Genomic DNA, 19,557 nt, shown 5'->3' with positions numbered 1-19,557 from the left:
TTTTCTCGGAAATCTTGCATTCAAGAATCAGCGGCGCGCATTCCAGCAGCAGTGTAAGGCTTGCATCAAGCCTTGCTGCTGTTTTTAGTGACTGTATAGTTTTTCTTTGCCTTTTTTGACAAAATTGTTTGTAAGTCAGTCAACATGACAGTGTTGTGTTGGGGAGTCAGCATGACAGTGTTGTGACAGTGAGTGTTGTAGACAGATAAAGCTGAAAAAGTTACGAAGTATTTATGTTTTAAGATTATGATTTGAGCAGTGTAATGATGTTAAATATGTGAAGAAAGGAATTTGCATCAACATAGATTCAGTAACAGATGCATATGTACAGGAATTGCTTAAATGGCTTGACTTAAAGACATAGTCGTTTTAGAAAAAATAGTCTTGCAAAAACGAAAACGACCTAAAACTGTTTATATACCTGTTTTAGACAGACGTTCAGAAAGTGTATGTGGCAATTGGGTAATGTTATTACTGCACGTTGCCCTCTAAGAAATTAATAAATTGCCTTAGTGAAATGACATGTGCTTATGCATGAGTTGTGCGTGTGTATGTATTTGTGTATGCTAAAACAAACAAAAACTTAACAAATCAAGTGCTTATTTGTTTCAGTAAAGGTATAAAAATGCCTGAAACAACGACATCGGCTTGTGGGGCTTACGTTTGCTCCAAGGCAGGACTATGGAAGCTAGTTGTATTGATATCTGGTTGTGCAACCTTTGCTATTTATGCAGATAGTGAGATGTACCTGGGATCAAGGCTTAAGACTTTCATCTTGGCCAGTTTTATCATTTCCTGGGGCATCAGCCTTCTGCTATACTTCTTCCGTGTAACAGGTAAGACAATAGCATCCAGATAGGCCTATTTTCTTGATTGCATAAATTTAAAAAAAGGGATTTGCTTCAAATGGGATTGTCTCTTAAATGGATTGTAAGACAGGCATATGGTGGTTTATAATAAAGTTGCAATTTTATTATAGCACGGGCTGTGACAAAGCGTTTTTTTGGGTTAGTGGGACTTTTTTAAAATATGTACAATTTAACCCAAGAAAAAGTGTGCTGTTGCATTTTAACGCATGCGAACAAATCAAATTATCGTCAAATGTACAGTTACATTCGTAAATTTTACAGCTAAACCAGAGCAACCTTGTTTAGTCACTAAGATAGCACAGCAAATCTGCACACATTTCTGAAACAGGCAGCGTTGCTTTCTGGTGACATCACTTCCGGCTTCAATGAATGGGGAGACTGTTTGGATTTTGCGTCACTCAAAGCACTTTGTCCACCACCTATCCCAGCTAAGACACATTGCACTGATGGGCCAAGCAATATGATTTATTTATGTGGCTCCATGTTGGCATTTTGCAAACGCTTTTGAATAATTCAGGCTCAGGTTTTGCTTCTCTTTCGCGTTTGGGCGTTTCCGGGTAGTTCCCCGCTGTCGAGAAATGTCTGCACAAGGAATTTGACACTTATGTGTTTGGAAGTAATTGCATTTGCGTGTAACACTTAATGCGTCATTGCAATGTTGTCATAGTTCAGTTTTTGTGGTCATATAACACATAGGATATGTGGCTTGTCTTTATGTTCTCAAACCGGGTTTGTCACAGTTATAAACTTATAAACTAAATTAAACCTTACTCTAATCATCTATTTTAATAAAGGACAGAATATGCCAATTAAGCGAAATATATATATATATATATATATATATATATATGTTCCACGACATTTACTAATTTACTTAGTTATTTAAATACGTAAACAGTGATCGTCAATGAACATGCTGTCTGTTGTAGGGTCCGATACTGCTAAGTTGAAACACTCTCAGTTACTCTAATTCAGTTTTTTTTAAACGTTCTTACAGTTTGAGAACTAGGCCCACTACTCTAACGTTTACGCTCAGTTGCGTAACAAACTTGTCACTTTCATTTATCTTGCAGGGTATAAATACTTAAAGCACATATGTTTGATCTTGAACAGCGGCCACCCTGTAACAACCTGTAACGTTATGATTTTTTTCAGGTCTGTACATTCACATGAACTCGACTTGTATGAGTTTCGATTCGTTCGATTATTTCTGGGCTTGGATTTCCTGCGTCAACTTTCTGTCGATGTCAGTGGTTTTGGCTTGTTTCTTTAGCAACTGTGATCCCGGTTGTTCAGGACATAGAGGGTGAGCTTTGTGTCAGCAAGTTGATCTCTTTGCTACAATAAGTTTCGTACTGGTTTTAGATATTTCTCTTGAACTATTAGATGCGCCCAGTGGTGGGATTCAATTTTTTTAGCCGTTTCTGTCACAAATGCATATTTTTCAGCCGGATCCGTTACAAAATCCATTGACAGTAACCAGTAATGCTAACCGGTTCGCTGATCTCATAAAATTTCGTGAGACGGATATATAGCACTGGTGCAAACCGGCTGAATCCCACCAGTGGATGTGCCTTTGGGTCATGTCGTACCCTTTGGGTTCTGTATCCACTACAATTATACCAAATAATTCAACATTCTGATTCAATCAACCTTCGTTTTCACAGGTATTGCAATTGTGCCAAGCAACTTACAACAGTGTTTCTCGGAGTTCTTACTGCGGTTTTCTATGTTCTCGAAGCACAAAATCTAAGACTTTATGCTCCTGTCGGAACGGGTAAATCGAACTTTCAATAACCTGGCTTTCAATATTTTTGCCAAACGCTTTTGTTTTTTAACAATTGTAGAAATTAGGTTCGCCAACATAAGGTATTTTGAAAACACTGTCTTACCCATAAATTTATACAGTAGACCTGTTTAATCCGGTCCCGTTTGAACCAAAACAATGTCCGAATTAACCGTATCCGGGTTAAGTTTACTGTACACGGTTCAACCATCCAAGACCCATGTGTTAGTGCATTGCGACTTAAATTACCTTACGTGTGTATTCTAAATTGTAATTCAAATTTACAAAACTGACGGTAAATAATTTAGTTTGTTTAACTGAAGCTGCTCTTGCCTGATTGAACAAGAGACTGTTTCTATGACATTTATGACCTTGATTGTTTCTTGAAGGTTACGGGACGTCATGGCGAGGTCTGTGGCGGATGTTCATATTAGTGGTGGGGGGATGTGCGTTTGGATTGCTGATTGAAACCGGTTACGTATGTCGCCGATCTGCAAAAACCGGGTAGGGATATTAACCTCAAATATTAATGCGTTTTGTATTCAACTTGGTTTAGTTGAAAATTTGATTAGTTTAACTGTGAAACACTGCGCACGTTGATTTATACACAGTAGGCATCTACGTTTAAAGCTCACAACCCACTCAGAATGTCTAATTTAATTATTAAGCGGTTGAGACATCGTTTAAATCTGTATCCTGACAAAGTCCCTTGGGTTACCTGGTCTAGTTTAACCTCCAACCAACACGCGACCAAGTATTTTGCAGTATGTATGTGGGTCTGCAAAAACGATAACAAGATTAAAATTGCAGTGCGCGTAAAAGCCAAAACGATTCGGAAATGAAAAAGCTTGCTAAATTTGCCTAAAACTGACAAATTTGCTTCTCTTTTAGATGTGACAGTGCTCGACTGTTTGTCTTGATAGTTTGGTGCACGGCTTGGGGATTTTCATGCTTGCTCTATCTATTCCATATTTGCAACTTCAGTTCAAAAGTGGTAAGAAAAAGCAAGCAACACCTGAGCTGTGTATACACATGAATTGTTTAATTGTAAAAGATAGAATTTATGCCAAACGTATAATAATGCACATTTGCTTTGCGAAAACTGATCACCTTGCAGTGGTGAAGACAACGAACAAACTTTAAGACGTACACGACTCTTTGGTAGTTTTGTTTGTAATTAGTTAAGGTACAAATCCTTAACTGGGATCAGCCCTGAAGATGCAGATTAGCGATCACGGCAAATCATAGATTATTGGATGATTGATTTGTGTGCAATTAGGCTGCATTTTAATGTCCGTTTCTAAGGATGGTCATGCATAGAAATAAAGTTTTTTACTGAATGCATGTCAAGTCTGAATGGAAATCTAAATACGGCAGCCAGATGGCAACTAGCGCAAGAGCTTCCCGTTTATACACATTGACGGATGGCAGACCTTTACCTGTGCCCTTTAGAATGTACGATTTCAAACTTGAAGGACATGATTAGAAAGGGGTATAGATGTCAAATTTGGGTAGTTTTTTCCTCTTCAAACGATGCTAATTCAGCTGTCTACTCGTACCTAGCCTCGTTGCGCATGTAATGTAACTGAAATACCCTCAATGGTAAATATGTCGTGTAGCAACCGTTAACTCCAAGTTGCCGATGTATCCATGGTTGAGTTTGTTCTTATGTCTGTGTTATAAACATATTTTTGAACAGAACCTCAAAGTTTTGGACAAAGATATCTTGTTATATCTCGAACGTTTGTATCTTTTTTAACAGTCGGTGGAAGGAAAAGTTCGATTCGGCGCCATTGAGTTTTTCTGGGCGGCGTTTTCTTGTCTTCTGTTTTTAGTGGGGGCTTGTGTTTTTGCCGGATTTCTCAATTGTGACCGGTTTGAAACTTACACGTGCAGAGCAAGATTGGCAGGTTTGTTGCTCACGTAGCAAGTTGAACTCAAACACTGAACTTATTCTCATATAATGATGTATATGTAACGTCCAGCAATTTTAAGAACATTATTTACAAGCAACATGATATGGATTCTATTTGAATAATGTTTATTTGTGGAGAATAACGATGCGTTTTGAAAAGAGAATCTTTTATCATAAAAATAACAATATTGAAGCAATCTTCTTTATTTCTTTTACCATAGGAGACATATGTGGTTTTGTGGCGGCCATCTTGTTTGGAATCGACGCTTATCAACTACGAAACAGACGCCCTATTTGGTTGTTTGGAGCGACACCAGCGCCATCACGTAGATAAATTTAAAACTATCTACAACCACAAGGTGGAATAAAGAGCACCATATGAGCAACTCGTCAAGGTCCTGTAACACCTATTGAGATAGGAAATGGTTGGCATAATTATGTTGTTGTTGTTATAGACACGTTTCGCAATACAGGCCTGTTTTGTGACTTCCTTACTGTTTCAGCTGTGCATAATTTGCAAATTTACTTTCACTAGACCTCCTAATGTTCCCAAAACACATGTTGAAAAGACTCACAATTTTGGCTACTGGAATACACGGTTTTATGAGTAGTTATTTCATACATTTCCGTATGTGTTCAGTACTATAATTTTATTCAGAGTGCCAAACATCGGTGCTTTCAACAAAACCAAGGCTATTTTCCCATAGCAATTAACTTCGAAAATGTTTACAAAACTGTGACCCAAAAGGTCCAATTGTTGTCAATATTTTTATCAGTACGTTGATTTTCAGTTGCTTTTTTGAAGCCATTTTGTTCAGTGTTTTATGTTCAACTTGTTTTTGTCAAAATTTACCTTGTGTAAAGCAATTAAGCGATGTCTGTTAAACAGCCGCTTTTTGTGCAACTATAAAGTGATATTATCAAAATGTATGCTTATTTCATTAAATAAAAGCGCTTTGCAGACCAATATATGGAAAAACAACAAGACAAACCTCACAAATGCTTTATGTGCAACAACTTGTGTCAAATTGAAAGAAAGACAAAAATAGTTTTTGGTTGCATCAAAATGCGGAAATTTCTTTGTCTAAAAAACCTTATTTTTGTCAGCGTTTTTCGAGCAAACTTGTATCGACATCACAAGTTCTTACGTATAGGCCTCATTTTATGACAATGCTTTTGCTGAAAAATTAGGTTTTAATTTGTGGTTTTGAACTGTTCCAGTCGGTCACGAAATTTTGAATCATCCTATTGTCTCCTACTTCCAGTTTCGTTTAAAGCTATTTCGTCATTCGCATTCACTGCAAGGGACTTTCCATATAAATTGGTTTAATTTGATGTTTGCCTTGCGTGTCAAATACTTTAGTCCTTTTCAAACACGACTTTTAGAAGTTTTTGGTGGTTTCTTGAAAGCATAATCTGAAACATTGTACGTTACCCTTTTTCCTTCCAAAAATATTTTATTGAACGTTTAAGCATATCGTTAGAAATGCCCGTTGTTTGGTAGATTTCGTGGCGTTGTTAAGTAAAGCCATTGTATCAAGTTTAAAGAGCTCTTCTGGCAAATGTGATTTTATTCCGACGTTTCGACGTCCTATACAGGTCGTCTTCATAAATAACACTGAATGCGACTAGTACAGTGCACGATAAACAAAGGAAATTTTTCCTGTATAGGACGTCGAAACGTCGGAATAAAATCACATTTGCCAGAAGAGCTCTTTAAACTTGATACTATGCCTGGCAGCAATAGCTTATATAAAGCCATTGTAGTTAAGTTCAAAAAACTTCATAGACATAATATTTCTGTTTTAAATCGCTTTATACGACCATAGGATCATAGAGACACGTTTATCATTTTACGCTTGCGGTTTATTTTCCCAACGGTCCGAGTAACATCAAATGACGAGCAAGGTAGTGCAACATCAGTACGAGTGAGTTTCGGCTTGCTGTTGACCACATCACAACTTTCTTAAACAATAATGTTGCGAAGTTTGATTTGTTTTCGAGTGATTAAACTACGTTGCAGGCCATAGGGAAGCATTGGTCCCGTTTTGTCGCAGGTAATAGGTGATAGAAAGGTAATATGAGGAAAAAAACCTTGGTTAAACCCGAACATGTAATAGAAAACAAGACAAACACACAGGCAGTATTCATAGGACAAACAAACCATTGCTAAATCTAACTAACAAAGACCAAGAAAAACCGAAAAGTATATTTTATCAAAAGATGTGATTTTAAGGTTCACGTGGACAAAAATAGTTTTGTTTTTGATATTGGCCTAAAGTATAACGAGAACCGAAATTAGACCGGCCACTGTTTGGACCGTTAGACAAACGCTACCACCAACAATGCGAAACAACATGAAACAATATACATAATGCTTGTTGGCAACAGGCCTTGAAATTGCAAAACATCCCCGATTCGCTAAGCAGAGTAGCATATAAACAAAAACACATACAGACAATCAGTGAAATAAATGGGAAAGTACAGCGAACTGTCATTGCACGGTTGGTACTTTTACGGAAACGATAGTGGTCCTTTACTTCCTCTGACGCAAACACAGAAAACATAAACAATGGAAAACGATCTGTCCAATGCAAAGAGGAGCGCTTTGTGTTAATTGATATTTCAGATTTCAAATATTTTAGTTTATTTTTTATCGGTTAACCAAATTGTACAAACAAACAGTCGAAACAGGTTACTTGTTGTTTCATTAAAAACTGAATTACTTTCTTGATGTTAACTGGTTTTATATTAGACAAAAGCGGTAATAACAAAGACGTGAATAATGGTTTATGTACAAGATGCAATATGACACTTTTTAAGAAAACGCTGACAATTAAAAACCCACACCTAAGTCATTCAAACCGCGTTAAAATCAAGCCATTAGAAAGTTACATTTTACAGTATATGGCGGTGATGTAGCAACGGAACAACTTTTTGTCATTATAAAAACAAAAAGCAAGTCTAAACTATAAACTCGTTACTAATTGTATTTTAAAACAGAGATTAATTTGAGCAGTCTGTTTACCACTTTAATGAGCGCCAAAAAAATATGATATTGTTGTGAAGTAAAGCTGTCAGTAGATATGGTAAAAAACAGGATATAGAGTTGTCGGTTCTTGTATTTTAGAACAGATTGCGAATCTAGGGGCCCTAAAATCGCTTACTTACTGTGTTATAACTGTTTGGCGTTTAATAGTAAATATTGGGGAAAATTGCGTGTTGTTTGTGCATGGACAGAACAGAAAAAAATGTTTCGAAGTCAATTCTACGTTTACTAATGAACACATCAAGCAAAATAAAAAACCCTTTTTCATATTCGAAGCCAATAGTTAATTAAATGCTAAAATTTTGAAGCATAAGGAAGTCCATATATTCATAGTGAAACAATCTAATCTAGCTATTGTTTGTTTTGTCTTTGAGTCAATCCTAATTGAGTTTTACAGACACGATGTTCCAGTATGCAGAAACCACGTTAGACAACCTCGTATTGAGCCTTGATAGTTCTCATCAGCATACAAGCGAACACTATACCGATGATCTGAAAATATAAAAAACAATATAGTCAAAACTGGTTACAGTTTGACCTCAAACTATTAGTTAGTTTGGTTTGAAGATAGGTGATAATATTTTCCATATAAAGTCCGTGAAAAAAACCTTATAAGACTTGGATTAAAGATGAAATCATCGTGTCCACCCAAAGTATCAATGGAGTAAATGTATAATTTTTTTTTCTTTCAAATGTATGCTTTGTGGCAATTGCCATCATTAACCCCAAAAGAAAACTAAAAGAATATTATAAGCAACGAAACTCCTATCTTCTATAATGGTTTTTAGCTTAGACTTGATACCATATGTTGTTTTAGCTCTTCTAACTGTTTTGTGACAACGGGAAACAGCGCTTAACAAAAACAATAGACGCCAAGATGAGATAGGAAACAAACTACTGCTAGACTGACAGTGTGTTGAAGCTATACTTAGGCTGTGGATCAATCAGAGTTATTTCAATGCTGTGACTGAATCCATACGACTAGGGCATGTCACAACTTTCCGACAATAGTCTTGCAGACTAGGCTAGAAGAATTACTGAAATTTTGTTGTTGTAGTGCATGCATGAACAGATTAAAGCGTTTATACATTAAACGTTAAATTTTAGGTTGACAATACTAATATAATAGCTTTACATACTTAAAAACATGATTCAAAAAATGTCGACATATCTTAGATCATTTTTGTTGCAACAGGCAAATCTAATCTAGTTTGCAACTACTATTGTTACAACAAATGAAAGAAAAAGCAATAGGCAATCTATGAACTAATGTTCTTTAACATTTGGTTCAGACGTCGTATCGACGAAACTGTTGTCATAATTAGTAATTTGTTTTTACTCATGATGACAATCGTAGTGTCAAAACGTTTGCAACAAACTTGTTCTACGGGGTTTAAATACTTTTTTGGTATATCTCAGAACGAACTGTAGTCTGTTCTACCACTAAACTAACCTGAATGATGATAATTGCCACTCCAATACCTCCGACAGCAATGATGTTTTTCTTAAACAGAGTTTCAATTTTTGGGACACAACCCTGGAGAAATAAAGAACTTAGGTTAGCAGAAGGATAATAAATACACATTGAGCGTACATAGCTTTTAACTGTTGCCAAACTATAAGTCAACTTACCGAAGGATGGATTTTCCTTGTTTTCAAAAGACCACAACCCACAGTTTCCTTGATACAACAACTGTCAGGAACCAATATGGCAGCTGAAACATATAAACAGCATGCAATGTTACTAATCTTATTCAAACATAATTCTATTTCAACAACAGTACAGAAACTTATTTCAACAAACAAAACTTTTTAAGTGGTGGTTTTAATGAAGGGTTGCCGCGTTTATGTTTTTGGCGCTGCCCCAAACCACTTATTGTATTTTATTTCGTATTTATCTTGAGTAAAGTTATCAGCATTTTGCCCTCATTCGCGGAAACAAATAAAATAGCTATTTGTGTCAAGTTGCGGTGGTTGACATGCGAAAGGATTAGATTTAACATCAAAACTTCGATAATTGCCCATGACCACAATTCATTTGAATTTAGCGTATTTTTATGTGTCCCGGCTTTGTGCCTTGTTCGTGTTTGTGTGATGGGGATTAAGCTGTCGTAGTTTCCTGTTGTTACGGGAATCAGGAAACGTGTGTTTCCAGCCGTGTGCCTGCAAATGTGATTTAGTGTACCCGCACTTAAACTCGTACTATTGCATTTTTTCGTGTGTTAATTTTGCAACATGTGCTTTGCGTTATATAGGTTTTGCGTTTTCGTTTATAAAGCACACACACTATAAACACGCACTGGACACATTCTATCATCTCGAATGTATACTTAAGTGTTCGAACGGACGCCATGTTAGCCACCTAACGGCCACCCTCCAACAAAGTCTACGTATACCATTCTTGCGAAACGCTTGTGAATTCGCCTCTTTGTAAGGCCATTGTTTTGTCGCAAGCCAAAATATGATGGAAAACATGCTTTAAACCTTCAACTCCCTAAGAGTTTGAGTTGTAAATTGAGTTTGATTAGGTCTATTATAGCTTGTGACCGATAAAGTACAAATGGTCCTTAATTCAATTCATGATTACCTGTAACTGTGGAGTTATACTTTAGCTTAGCTGCTTCCGCTTTGGCCTCGGCGATAAAGATGGCGCTGTTGTTCCAGTCAGCATAGCTAACAGACCCACAGCATTTGAACTGTAAGGTACATCGATGGCGTAATTAGATCAACACAAATATAAATGTAAAATCATTAAGTTTGAATAGTTGTCTAGATGTTCATAGGTATGGCTGTGTGGTAATTATGAGTTGAAAATGTCAAAATTCTACTAAGTAACAATCATTCAAACTTGTGTGACTCTGTGGATTATAGAAGTCGGCCTAAGTGGATTATATTGCAACAAAGGTAGTTAGACTAACCTGAACTTGAATGAAGTTGAAGGCCTTTTTCGTTTCGGACTTGTACTCGGCAATCGACTTCTTGAAGGACTTCTTGAGATAGACTTCAACCTTTGAGTAGGAAGGAGTTACGGTCTGTCTGTCTTAAAATGTTGTGCTTTTCCGCTTGAAAACGGCTGAATGTTGTTTGCGTTTTGTATTTGGCTATATATTTTAATTTATTTAACCTTAAACAATTTCTAGGTTCAATGAACTTCTAGAGGTTAACTAAGGCAGAAGTATCTTTTCAATTTAGACTGTTACTTTTTTCTATCAATTTAATCAACATTTGTCCAATTCCTACAATAATTGTTTACAGCCTTACATGGGATTCGAACCCATTACCCCCAAGTAAAACTGCTTTAAGAACGCTTTTTTCACACACATTTCTTCAAGCAAAATGCTACTCTAAAGCCCCAACGCCAAACCGTTGTCACGCGAGAGAAATCGGCATGTTCTGTTTAGGCGATGAAGTCCAAAAGTGGAGAACCATTGCTGAAGTAATGTTACCTTAGCACGTAGAACGTAAGCTGAAATGGTGGCAGCAATTTCGAGGATCAGGATAAATCCCATGAGAGCAGCAAACTAAACAAGGAAAACAACTGATCAGCGCAACCAATAAGGAAGTTGGCAAAGAGGATGTATGTGGAAAAATCCCACGTACTTAGCAACGGAACACGCACACATGATCTGACCAACCGCATTTATATGTTATATCTGGCATCAAAGCAATATATAATTTAACTAAAAATCATAATTAAAACAAGACCTGTTTTGGATAAGCAGCTTATTTGCCCACAACGTTTATTGAAACTGGTTAGCGCAATTTCGTTAATTAATTATGTTACAGGTGCATAATACTGTGCTTATGCAGAAATCGTCCTGGACCAACTCGCGCTCATTACGGACGATTGAAGTTGCGGATAACATAAAATAAATTAGAAGTCGCATGTGTAGTTTTAAATAGAACAAGTCAGTCATTTTGAAGTTTTTTTCGAAAAGATTGTTTAAAAATATGATTATAACAATACTTACAGTAGTGACCATGCAGTAATTCTCTTTGTAAGCCCCACAACATCCAAAGAAACCTGAAACCAAATACAGATTAAAATATTGTGAAATAAGAGTTTTTACACAATAAGTACCCTACTACTGAAATCTTAGCAATAAAAATGGCGAAACTGCAAAAACAATGAACAAATATTCAGTTGCAAACTAAGTGTAAGTTTACACACAATTTACTCGGTATCTTACCAATAAGAAAGATGAAAACTCCGATACATATGACAAGAACTGGAGCCGCTGATATTGCGCTTCCAGTCAATGTAACCAAACTTCTGTATTTGATCTCTACAGCCGCTCCCACCGCAATCATAGCAATGCCAAAGATCTGGAAAATTGTAGTTTTAAAATCTGGCTTCTTATTATGAGATAAGACTGTTGTTTCTGTTGAACTTAACGGTATGCAGAGGAGGCAGTTTTAAAGTAAACTGTCACATGATAATACTCGTCTTTAGGTGAGATTGTGTTTTGTGATCTGTCATTTAACCATCTGCAATCAACCACGGATCGCAGACCTGATTCTCATGTATTTCAAAACGTTGAAGGCTTGTTGAAATGTCACAAAAACTAACTTTAGGATTTTAAACTAACTCAAAATATTATTTGCATGTCGGATGATACATTGTGTTGGGCTTATTTTCGGTTTCTTAAAATGTTTTACTGTAAAGCGGAAATTCATAATGGACTTATGTTAATAAATGCCGCAATTGCTTCGGAAAACCTAAACCCTAGAACACTCCAGTTATAAGCTTAAACCACTTACAAAGAAAATCAGGTTGAATGCAAAAAGCAGATACTTGATAAATTTCATTCCACAGTCCATCTTTGATTTTGTTGTTTAAATGTTTGACAAAAAATAATAACACTTAAACCAGATGCAGTCTCTACAGTGCTAGTAAAGTAAGCTGAATAAGAAAGAAAACAGAAGTTCATTATAGTTTCTAATTGCCAATATAATTTAGTGTTTCTCGAAAACGTCTAGATGTAGGTTTTTTTGCGGAAGAGTTTAGCACAGCAGCCGAAGAATTGAAAAATTCGGTGTTTTCTTGATACTGTATTTTAATTAGCTTTATGAAACACTCATTTCGCGTTGTTGGTGGTTAAATTGATGTCGCAAGTGCCTTTTGTTCGGCGTAATGTGTTTGCAAATTGCTGTACTTGACAAACAGGCGCTGTAACGTAAGCGTTGGCGAATTGCTGCGAAATACCAAGGAACAAACTTGCGTAACTTCTCGTGAGCTGCTTTGCTTAAGGATGTGTGCTGTTAGCAACAACACTCTATGTATTTGGTATTTGCAAAAATTTGCAACACTTTAGATATATGTGAGTTTTGTCCACATTTTTATATTGCTTCTGAAAACGTTTTTAAAGATTCGTTCTTAAATGTTCATTAGTTGTTTGGTAGATAACCGGCCATATGTTGTGCATAAAATTCTTGCAACTAAATCCTGAGTAACACAATGGATAATACGTTTTTATGCAGACGAAAATCTCCTTTTACACCTAAAACTAAACCTAATGCAACTCACTTGCTAGAATTTTGTTTAAATTCAACATAACATATAGAAACCACTTCAAAACATCAACCTAATTAACCAACCAACCAGACAACCAACACACTTCCTGGTTAAACAACTCGAAACATGCATCCTGACTTCTCTGTCTCATTTAGGACATACTGTTCCATGTACCGGCTCTCTACACATATGACTCATAAGCATATGATGACTGCTGAGTTAAGTGGGATGGCCGGGCTTTTGTTTCATCAGCGCCGGAAAGGGAAGCGACAGGGCGACAAAAATGTCTCGATGGCGAGGCTGTCAGCTAAGTAACAAAATTTTCCCTCTGGTATAACACAACATGGTTGGGAATACCGAAATGTTTTAACCAAGTATTAATAACCTCCTGTATTGCGGGTTGTCCATGAGGACCAAATTGCCTTGATCGCTAAGTGGCTGCCTTTAGCAAATCACGTTGAATGCCAATTGTCACAACGCACCTGTCACTTACATCAACGGAAAAACGCCCACTATGGCCATCAATTCAGATACAGATGCTCGGTTCTGTTCAAGCGCACGCACGATATGGTAACACTGTATCACAGCCACTTTCTTACGCCACGTACCCAAAGACTGACATGAAATAGTCAAGACAAAACTATCATAAACTATTTTCAATTACTCAGATTTCTGTGCAGATTTCACAGCCCAACAAAAAACAACATGGGTTCAGTTGTTCCATCGGAAACCGTTCCGTTATTGAAATGCTGTGTATGTTGAAAACACAAAACGTCGCAACAGCCCTCGAGATACTTGAATCCCATCCAAACGTCATTCCTTCTACCCTAGCTAGCGCGTGACAATTGTGACGAAACAAAAGGCTTGTGCATCACGTGAGTGAACTTTCGATGACGTCTGCTTGCAGTTGAACTGCACATCATGAAGTGAAAAGTTTAAATTCGAATTAACCATTAGACTTCCACGTAATTAAAGCTACAAATGGTAAACACAGATGGCTTCAAACAGGTTTCAATTTTGATTTTTGTAGAAAATTTTATGCAGACGGTGGTTCAAATTTGACAGAAAGGTATAAAATGTGATTCATACATCACTTATTACATACCGACTTCGACGACAGATCGTGAGAAGCTTGTTCCTATTATAAAGTAGCGTGACACGAACGTTAACAAACACAAACGACTTCAAATACTTTTCAAATGCTCAAATGATGTAATAGCTGATTCTTACACAAAACTAACCATGTTCACCACTTGCTTTAGCAGAGGTTTCGCTGTAAATCTACTATTACTAACATTTTGCAACCATGGCTTTAACTGCTTGAACATACGTCTGCAACCATATCTATTTATATTTAGTTGTAACCATTTTCAGGTCTTGACTGGTGCTACAAAGGTTTATATGTACCGCAAGTAACATGCTTTGTAAGTAAAGCACAGTTTGTTTAAGTGTGAAACTGACTACAAATCATACACAAAACGTATACAAGATCGGACGAACGTGGTATAAAATATTATCTCACGCAACTCTTAGTTGATTCAGACACAGCTTACTGGGACAGACAAAACTTACTGACCAGCATGATTATACCGAGAAATAAGGCTCAAAAACTCAACCAGTGCCAGGCCTAACTTGATTTATTAGGCGCAGGCGAAGTGACAAACCATATGCTCATTGCCCCGCCGACTTTAATCACTTCCCGTCATCAAAAAATGCGCTTTTGCGACCACTAGCGGAAACCTAAACATATTGTTAGTGCCTGGTGTAGCCAAAACGACAGTTCCTATTTGGTCTGTGATTTTCGCGCATCATTATTGTTTGCGGAACATAAATCAAAAATACGGAATGATATATACATTTCACATCACTTTGCATGCAATCATATTAAAATGTACGATCTGGGTGCAGATTTTGTTTTTGTTTTTTGAGAGCTTTTTTAATATGTTTCGTAAGTGTCGTTGTCAGGTTGGACGTTGATGTATTCACTCTTGTTGGTGGATCGGTTTCCCGCTGTATAATTTGACTGAAGCCTGCAAACCAAAATAAGTTCATATAAGTGTGCTTGCATCTTTTTGGTTTCATTATGCATATCACCAAATGCATGGCCGTATTAATCAACGTAAAATTTCAGTTGTGTTGTTTGATTGCTTACCTTCTTTCGGACAATACTTGGTCATTTGCGTAAATGTGGTCGTTCGAATTGGTTGGGTTGCCTAAAGATAAAAACAATTACAACAACCGCACAAACATCAGGCAGCAGTATTAGAAATAGCTTGACCTTCAGGCTTGTGACCTTCACATCGCTGCTTCCACAAAACAACCGACAAAGTCAAGGCAATAAGCAGTGATGAAACATATCAGCACAGCAAGTGTGATAACAGTTGGGGAAATCCCCTCATTAGCAGCAGAGACAATTGCTTTTGTGTGTACAGCCTTAGCGAGAATTAGGTGGACTGTGAAAGTTGTCTTGAACGGCCCCGGTGCCCTAATGATGATTAGGTATTCGCCCAAATCTGATTCTGTGGTCTAAATCAAAATGAAAGATGTGTGTTTGTGTTTCGGTTAAAATTTTAAGTTTGAACACTTACATTTGCAAAATGCAAAAACACTTTGTTCTCAGTTCCATGAGTTAAATAATAAATATTGTGTACTTCTTTTCCTGAAAAACAAAACAAAGCGTAAGAATCGGTTTTGTTGTAACTTATACAGTGTTAAAGCTGATTTGAAATAATATATTACTAGGTACAAATATTATTCCTACCTTGTTTGAAACCAGCAACTGCATTATGTATGGATAGTCCAGAGTTTGAGTTAAAAGTGATCTTAACAAAGTTTTGCTGGAACAAGGTGACCTTGAAGTACAAAATACTGTTGTTTCGAATTAGGGGTGGAACTGGAAGATAGAAAACGTATTTATTACATAAGATATCCATGCTAAAAGATCGTTTCTTAAGTCTACAAAGAATTTTGAGTCTTGCAAATCTGATACGTTGGTTATCACGTGATGTTTGTCGACACGTCACAATGCAGTTGTGTTGGGATGACGTCAGAGTCATGTTGGCCCATGCGAACTTAACACAACAAACAGAGTTATCAGAAACCTGTTAAGGTAGTGTTGTTTTGCCACTGTTACCAAAACACTTTAGTCCTACGCAAAAATATGTCATAGGGTTACATTAGATCCGGTAGCTAAGATCTTGTTGTTGCAGATAGTGACGAATGTTGATATGCTGTAGTTGAAACGATCACAGAATAACAGCACACTTGTGTGATGCTTAAAGGTTTGGTTGTTGGTGCGCTTGTTTAAATCCAGAAATTGTCTTGAAAATTTGAAATAGTCATTGAAAGCAAAAACAAAATTATCGTTGGGCAACTGTACTGCGTCTTGTATTGTGTAACATTGTACAATTGTTACTTTTCATAACAACGTTTTACCTTTGTAACATTTCAAACTACTTTCGTTCCATTGGACAAATGCATTGCACATCACAGTTGTCTTTCTTCCATAGACGAAAGAATTACTTCAAAACACCGAATCCTCGCATTGGAAAACTGCAGTACTTCCAAACATTCGATCAGTCATAAGAAGTGATTCTGTGGACATTTCTAATGTCGAACAATCTGAAAACAAGAGTAAACGAGTCATGGAAAAGGTTTGTCACAGAAAAGATAAAATAATAACAATCAATGATTGCTTCAGTAATGTGTAACATCGTTTAGCACAAACAAATATATTTGAACTTACATGTGAAAACCATAAGATGAGAAATGTATGTATAAACTGTTACACCAGACTTCGCAGTGATCACAAAACGCCCTCAAATACCGTAGGGTTATTCAGCGGGATTAGGGCTGTTAAGTTGTTGGTTATAGTTTGGCTTGACAAAAACACTGACGACTTTGTGGTATGGACAGCAAAGCTCCGGTTCTTATGCAGATAAATCCTTCCAATTTGAACGTTAGACAAATATGTTGTAATTATAGAACTCGGTTTCAAATTGTTCCACGTAAGCGTAAACGTGAGGTCGGGAACACCAACTGCCCAGCGAAATAATCGACAAGCAGAAATTCCTGACAACTCCAACGCAATTGAAACTATACAAACAAAGATAAAACATCTGTAATTTCAGAAAAAAAAACTAGCAAAGTACATTAAGACTCACTGCTCTGAGCTGAATATCTCAAACATAACAGTTTGAAGGTTCGATAGGAGGAAGAAACCAGTCAAAACCGGTTTGAAACTGGAATATTCCCACGAAAACCAACCGAAAACCGGATTTTTCTTCGATTTTTGACATCCAAAATTGGAAAAAACGGAAAGGCTATAGCCCTAGGATTTTTTCAAAAATCGGGTCAAAATATTCGATTTTGAAAACTGGTTTAAACCGCTTTGGAGGTTCGATAGGAGGAAGAAAGCGGTCAAAACCAGTTTGAAACTGGAATATTCCCACGAAAACCCACCGAAAACCGGATTTTTCTTTGATTTTTGACCCCCAAAATTGGAAAAAACGGAAAGGCTATAGCCTTATGGTTTTTTCAAAATCGGGTCAAAATTTTCGATTTTGAAAGCTGGTTTAAACCGGTTAGGAGGTTCGATAGGAGGAAGAAACCGGTCAAAACCGGTTTGAAACTGGAATATTTCCACGAAAACCCACCGAAAACCGGATTTTTCTTCGATTTTTTGACCCCCAAAATTGGAAAAAACGGAAAGGCTATAGCCTTAGGTTTTTTTCAAAAATTGGGTCAAAATATTCGATTTTGAAAACTGGTTTAAACCGGTTTGGAGGTTCGATAGGAGGAAGAAAGCGGTCAAAACCGGTTTGAAACTGGAATATTCCCACGAAAACTCACCGAAAACCGGATTTTTCTTCGATTTTTTGACCCCCAAAATTGGAAAAAACGGACAGGCTATAGCCTTAGGATTTTTTCAAAAATCGGGTCAAAATATTCGATTTTGAAAACTGGTTTAAACCGGTTTGGAGGTTCGATAGGAGGAAGAAACCGGACAAAACCAGTTTGAAACTGGAATATTCCCACGAAAACCCACCGAAAACCGGATTTTTCTTTGATTTTTGACCCCCAAAATTGGAAAAAACGGAAAGGCTATAGCCTTATGGTTTTTTCAAAATCGGGTCAAAATTTTCGATTTTGAAAGCTGGTTTAAACCGGTTAGGAGGTTCGATAGGAGGAAGAAACCGGTCAAAACCGGTTTGAAACTGGAATATTTCCACGAAAACCCACCGAAAACCGGATTTTTCTTCGATTTTTTGACCCCCAAAATTGGAAAAAACGGAAAGGCTATAGCCTTAGGTTTTTTTCAAAAATTGGGTCAAAATATTCGATTTTGAAAACTGGTTTAAACCGGTTTGGAGGTTCGATAGGAGGAAGAAAGCGGTCAAAACCGGTTTGAAACTGGAATATTCCCACGAAAACTCACCGAAAACCGGATTTTTCTTCGATTTTTTGACCCCCAAAATTGGAAAAAACGGACAGGCTATAGCCTTAGGATTTTTTCAAAAATCGGGTCAAAATATTCGATTTTGAAAACTGGTTTAAACCGGTTTGGAGGTTCGATAGGAGGAAGAAACCGGACAAAACCGGTTTGAAACTGGAATATTCCCACGAAAACCCACCGAAAACCGGATTTTTCTTCGATTTTTTGACCCCCAAAATTGGAAAAAACGGAAAGGCTATAGCCTTAGGGTTTTTTCAAAATCGGGTCAAAATTTTCGATTTTGAAAACTGGTTTAAACCAGTTTGGAGGTTCGATAGGAGGAAGAAACCGGTCAAAACCGGTTTGAAACTGGAATATTGCCACGAAAACCCACCGAAAACCGGATTTTTCTTCGATTTTTTGACCCCCAAAATTGGAAAAAACGGAAAGGCGATAGCCTTAGGTTTTTTTCAAAAATCGGGTCAAAATATTCGATTTTGAAAACTGGTTTAAACCGGTTTGGAGGTTCGATAGGAGGAAGAAACCGGTCAAAACCAGTTTGAAACTGGAATATTCCCACGAAAACCCACCGAAAACCGGATTTTTCTTTGATTTTTGACCCCCAAAATTCGAAAAAACGGAAAGGCTATAGCCTTAGGGTTTTTTCAAAATCGGGTCAAAATTTTCGATTTTGAAAACTGGTTAAAACCGGTTTGGAGGTTCGATAGGATGAAGAAACCGGTCAAAACCTGTCAAAACCGGTTTGAAACTGAAATATTCCCACGGAAAACCCACCGAAAACCGGATTTTTCTTCGATTTTTTGACCCCCAAAATTGGAAAAAACGGAAAGGCTATAGCCTTAGGGTTTTTTCAAAAATCGGGTCAAAATTTTCGATTTTGAAAACTGGTTTAAACCGGTTTGGAGGTTCGATAGGAGGAAGAAACCGGTTAAAACCAGTTTGAAACTGGAATATTCCCACGAAAACCC

General features: G+C 37.0%; 2 protein-coding genes across 3 annotated transcripts; one reads left to right on the top strand and one right to left on the bottom strand.

Moving 5' to 3' along the window:
* The first annotated feature begins 60 nt into the window (after nt 1-60).
* Nucleotides 61-5,537, top strand: LOC145204362 (uncharacterized). Of its 2 annotated transcripts, XM_080076875.1 has the most exons (7): nt 63-836; nt 2,025-2,175; nt 2,537-2,646; nt 3,045-3,159; nt 3,547-3,649; nt 4,418-4,565; nt 4,792-5,537. In XM_080076875.1, the coding sequence occupies exons 1-7, from the start codon at nt 626-628 to the stop codon at nt 4,902-4,904; spliced, it is 951 nt and encodes a 316-aa protein (XP_079933001.1). In that variant the 5' UTR covers nt 63-625; the 3' UTR covers nt 4,905-5,537. The 2 variants fall into 2 exon arrangements, with proteins under 2 accessions (XP_079933002.1, XP_079933001.1); XM_080076876.1 differs by lacking the exon at nt 4,418-4,565 and having other exon boundaries at nt 61-836.
* An 877-nt stretch (nt 5,538-6,414) lies between these two features.
* On the bottom strand, nt 6,415-12,518 carry LOC145204363 (CD63 antigen-like). The gene is made up of 9 exons (XM_080076877.1): nt 12,381-12,518; nt 11,810-11,945; nt 11,591-11,643; nt 11,066-11,140; nt 10,538-10,627; nt 10,207-10,315; nt 9,252-9,334; nt 9,073-9,156; nt 6,415-8,111 (listed from the first exon to the last, which is right to left on the bottom strand). The coding sequence occupies exons 1-9, from the start codon at nt 12,438-12,440 to the stop codon at nt 8,046-8,048; spliced, it is 756 nt and encodes a 251-aa protein (XP_079933003.1). The 5' UTR covers nt 12,441-12,518; the 3' UTR covers nt 6,415-8,045.
* Nucleotides 12,519-19,557: the final 7,039 nt, after the last annotated feature.

Source organism: Phallusia mammillata, chromosome 8 (genome assembly GCF_965637545.1).
Source record: "Phallusia mammillata chromosome 8, kaPhaMamm4.hap1.1, whole genome shotgun sequence".
Classification (NCBI taxonomy): Eukaryota; Metazoa; Chordata; class Ascidiacea; order Phlebobranchia; family Ascidiidae; genus Phallusia; species Phallusia mammillata.
This window is presented reverse-complemented; position numbering and strand designations above follow the sequence as displayed.

Coding starts and splice junctions, on each gene's coding strand:
- LOC145204363 (XM_080076877.1), bottom strand. CDS start 12,440: ATGGACTGTGGAATGAAATTTATCAAGTATCTGCTTTTTGCATTCAAC. Junction 11,141..11,590: donor ATTACTGCATGGTCACTACT/GTAAGTATTGTT, acceptor TTCCTTGTTTAG/TTTGCTGCTCTCATGGGATT. Junction 9,157..9,251: donor CAAGGAAAATCCATCCTTCG/GTAAGTTGACTT, acceptor TTATTTCTCCAG/GGTTGTGTCCCAAAAATTGA.
- LOC145204362 (XM_080076875.1), top strand. CDS start 626: ATGCCTGAAACAACGACATCGGCTTGTGGGGCTTACGTTTGCTCCAAG. Junction 2,176..2,536: donor GGTTGTTCAGGACATAGAGG/GTGAGCTTTGTG, acceptor TCGTTTTCACAG/GTATTGCAATTGTGCCAAGC. Junction 2,647..3,044: donor TTATGCTCCTGTCGGAACGG/GTAAATCGAACT, acceptor TGTTTCTTGAAG/GTTACGGGACGTCATGGCGA.